General features: G+C 56.4%; 1 protein-coding gene across 1 annotated transcript in view; it reads right to left on the reverse strand.

The window, feature by feature from the left end:
* Positions 1-4,147, reverse strand: part of RHBG (Rh family B glycoprotein) — a 94,729-nt gene that overhangs the window by 5,059 nt on the left and 85,523 nt on the right. Inside the window, exon 14 of the mRNA XM_009283420.1 lies at positions 1,027-1,129. Coding sequence (XP_009281695.1) covers positions 1,027-1,129 — 103 coding nt within the window. The remainder of the gene's footprint in view (positions 1-1,026; positions 1,130-4,147) is intronic.

Below are 4,147 nucleotides of genomic sequence, written 5' to 3' on the forward strand. Positions count from 1 at the left end.
CCCCCACATTTTCCGTGAAAATTCCACCTCCTGCCCTTTTTTCCCTGCTTAACGTTGTTCAGGTGGGAAATTCCCCCCCAACACCTTTCGGGGGAATTGGAAAGTTTGTCACCAGCTCTGGGGAAAATGCCGCAAACTGCCGCTGCCTGCGCGGGGTTCGGAGAAGCGGCTGCAGGCAGGGCCGCGGGGCGAGGGGCTCTGGGTGCTGCCGGGCGTCCCCTCCGCGCTGCCGGCTTTCTGGCAAGGGTGAGCAGGGCGAGCATCCCCTTGGGGTGGGGAAGGAGTTTGCGGCATCTTCCCGGCCATGCCTTGGCCGCGCCATCCCCGGTGCCACGTCCTGCCTTCCCCTTCCATCCCTCCGGCTGAGGGCACGATTTAGGGATGTTTCGGGGATTTTGAACACCCAAAGTGGCAAAAATTCATCCCTATCCGCCTCTCGCAGGGCCACGGGTGAGTCCGTAATCATGGGCTTCAGCCGAAGGTTTGCTCGTTTCTCATTTTCCCATCATTTTACCCTTGCCTTCCCTTCTTCCCCTCTTGCTTCACTTTTTCTTCATTTTTTTCTTTTCTTTTCTTATTTTTTTCAACACAAAAACCCCAACCAGAGTATTATGTTTTTGCTACCTCCGTCACCCTTCCCTGTCCGAAGCCAGAAGCCATGCTCGGGATGTAAGAGGGCCTTTCCCCCTTTATTTTTTCTGTTTCTCTGGAGATTTTGTCTCCCCTGTCTGTCCTCCTCCCCCCTTCTCCTCTCTCTCTGATCTTTCACTTGTAGTATTTTACCTGGCTACTGTAACTGTAAATAGCAAGTTTCAATATGTTAGCAATGGTAACAGTACAGAAAACTGGTTTTTTGGGTTTTTTTTTGGTTGTATTGATATGAAATGAGATTATATTTTTGTCAGAGTATATTGTAATAATACTGACTTTGGACATGGCCGAATTGTACAGCTATTTCTTGTTGAACCCTCTTGGCTCTTCCCCCTCCCCATCCCTCCCTGCTCCCCAATTTTCCGTGTCCCAGACCCGGACCCCGCCAGGCTCCCGGCCGGGAGCAGCTGCTTGGTGATGGCTCGAGCACCAGGGATGCTTTTCCGCAGAGGGTCCCCAAGGCGCTGGCATGTCACCCCTGGGTCCAGAGAGGTCAGCAACACCCAGAAATACCTTCGAGCAAGCTTTGGAAATAGGGAGGTGCCTGGCGCGCAGGGATGCTCTGGCTCTCTGCTACGCTCCCGGCAGGAATAGGGGACCTTAGAGGAGCGGACGGGGTCGTCCCAGCTCCCCTCTGCTCCCCAGCGGGTGGAAAGCCCCTTTACTTTCCAGTTTATTCCTCTCGAGCTCCGTTCTCTAAGAGCGATGCCTTTTTTGAAATATACTTTCTTTAAGCCAGAAGAGGGTGGTGTGGCTCAGGGAGCTGCACCGGGCACCTCGCTGCATCTTCGGAGCAGGCTGGGATGATTTTCCGGGAACTGGGGAGTTTATAACATCCCCGGCCCGATGCCGTGGGCAGAGAAGCGCAAGACGTCGCTGGGCTGGGGTGGGCTGCTGCCCCCCTGCATTTTACCACAGGGCATGGGGTAACCACTGCTTCGTGGTGGCGGAAAATAAGGGATTTCTTCTCTTCAGCTGGGTTTGCGGAGGGGGATTTTCCTACCGGTGCCGCTCGAGCCACCAAGACGTAGAGACCGGTGCGGTTCCTCGCTCTCCGGCCTTGAACACGCCGCAGAGTGGCAGGGAGCATCCTTTCCCCGGGTGGAAACACGCTGTCACAGGACGAATGCTGGGACATCCCCGTGGGCTCCCGGCATCTCCCTTCAAGGCCGAGGGGCGAAGCAGCCCTGCCCGGCCCCGTCACCCACCTCTCGACTCCCCGCGGCTGCGCGCACGGCCGCTCCCCTCGCCGCTTCCCAAGCAGTTTGCAGTCAAATAGGAATGCTGAAACGGGTGGGGACCATCGCGGCTGTGCCGCTGTCCCCCTTTGGCAAACAGGTCCCACCCCCGATGGCCTCTGGGTCGGGTCCTCGTTCTTACCCCGTCCCCTTCGCTCCCCCCGGCTCCCCGTAGCTCAAGTAAAGCAGGTAGGTGTTAGCATACTCTGGGGTATCTGCAACGATCTTTGTAAAATAGAGTAGACCCTTTAAATGATGCACTAAAGGAAAAAAAAAAATATAAACACCCCCCCCACTGAGACAAACACGAGGCAGGGTGCAGGGCAGTACTGCAAAGAGGATGATGGGATTATTAATAGAGGTGCTTGGATAAGTGGCAAAAAAACAGGTTGCTTTCAATGTGTGACTCTAGGCAGAAGAGCATTAGTTGTCCATAGCAATGTCCCCAGCTCTCAAATACTGTGCAAATTCTCAGCAGAGATCTGGTGTTTGTAGCTCTGCTCTTTAAAAAATAAAATAAAAAATCACTTATTGAATCAAAGAATTAAAAAATATTCCTGAGGCTCTGCCACACGTGTGTGTGTGTGTGTGTGTATGTGTGCGTGTGTGTGCGCGTCAAGGGATTCTGTGCCCGCGGGTGGCAGATTGGGACAGCCGTGGGACGGCCACGCTCGTCCTGCAGACGGGACGTGGGGACCAGGGTGTCCTCTTCTCCGTGTCCAGCTCTTTGGGTGCGATGTAGCGAAAGCCAAGCAGCAGCGTTGGGAGGGGAGGGAGGATTTATGCCAAGAGCTTGTGAAGTTTTAACCGGGATCTTCGACTAATTCCATCTTTCTCTTGAGTATTTGCACCCTCGGGGTCTGGCCTGACCGAGAACCTCCCGAGCCCTGGGGACGCCGTCGCCCCCGTCCCCTCCCATCCCTGCTCCCGACCTGCACCCTTGACAATCAGTGGCTCCTTCCCAGGGACTGCAGCACGTGGTTGAGACGTCCGTTTCGTTTTTTCAATATTCCTTTTTTTGTGCTGTATGGTGATGCGTTATTGTATATTCCACAATAAGAAAAAAAAAAAAGAGATAAAAAAATGATGATAATAATAATAATAATAATTACCATGAAAAATTCTTATGAGTTTTGTTTGGAAACTCTTTCACTATATTTGTTGTAAAGAGGTTTACTATTAAAAAGAAAAAAAATACACGTTTCTGATAATTTCCTGTGCCTCTGGCTCTTTCTTTCCCGCCCTCCTCAGCCCCCCGCGTTGCAGGGTGCAGCGGGGTGTCGCTCCGGGTCCAGGGTTCGAGGTCCTGCCAGGAGTCCCGGTGAGGTGGGGGTGCTCCCTGTGTCACCTGGTCTCAGTGGCTGGGGGTGAGGCGGCTGTCCCAGCTCCCACTGGGCGCATCGGCACGAGCTCGCCCAGATGCACGACCGTGGCCGGGCAGTGGGACACGTCTGGGGCAGCCACAGGGAGGCTGGAGCAGGGGGTTACCCCGCTTTCCCGCTCAGGTGTCCCCAGTTTCCCGTCCCTGTCCCGTGTCCACGAGGGATCCAACCAGCGAACACCCCTTGCTTGGCGGAGCGCCCCGTCCCCACAGGCAGCCCTGATGCGGGGTGATGGCCGCCCTGGGGTGCTCTTTGGGGAGACGGTGGTTCCCACCACGGGGTTTCTGGTGCCTCCCTGCAGACCTAGGGCTGCTCGCTTGCTTGGCTGGGATGGACACCCCCCAAGACACCCCGCATGCAGAGCGGTCCCCAAAGCAGCCCGTGCTATGGCTCCCACGGATCCTCGCCGCCTCCTTACAGGTCAGGCGCCGCATTTCCTACCCAACCCTTTTCCCGGTGGGTGTCGGACCGTCTCCTGATCCCCTGATGCCTCATGAGATCCACGCGGGCTTGAAAAATCTCCTTCCGCCTGGAGCTGGGATTTCTGTCGGGCTTCCAGCGAGGATGCCAGGTAAGTGTGACCGCCCGAGGGCTGCCTTTGGTTCGGGGTCCCCATCGCACAGCCCGGCTGTCTGCTGGATATCTTTGGGGTCACGATATCCCCGGAGGATGTTGTGAGGCTGTTGCCCGCGGGGAGGGCAGCAGCGCCCGGGCTCCTCGAGGGGAGAACTGGTTGGGAGGTGGTGCAAGCAGCAGCTCGGGGTGCGGGGCAGAGCCCGCACCCCGTTGCATCCCTCCACCCGCTGCAGCAGGGTTCTGGTTTTAGGGCCGGGGCGATTGGACCGGCCCGGGGCAGGATTTGTCCCCTACAGGGCA

Source organism: Aptenodytes forsteri, unplaced genomic scaffold (assembly GCF_000699145.1).
Source record: "Aptenodytes forsteri isolate BGI_AS27 unplaced genomic scaffold, ASM69914v1 Scaffold230, whole genome shotgun sequence".
NCBI classification, from domain to species: domain Eukaryota; kingdom Metazoa; phylum Chordata; class Aves; order Sphenisciformes; family Spheniscidae; genus Aptenodytes; species Aptenodytes forsteri.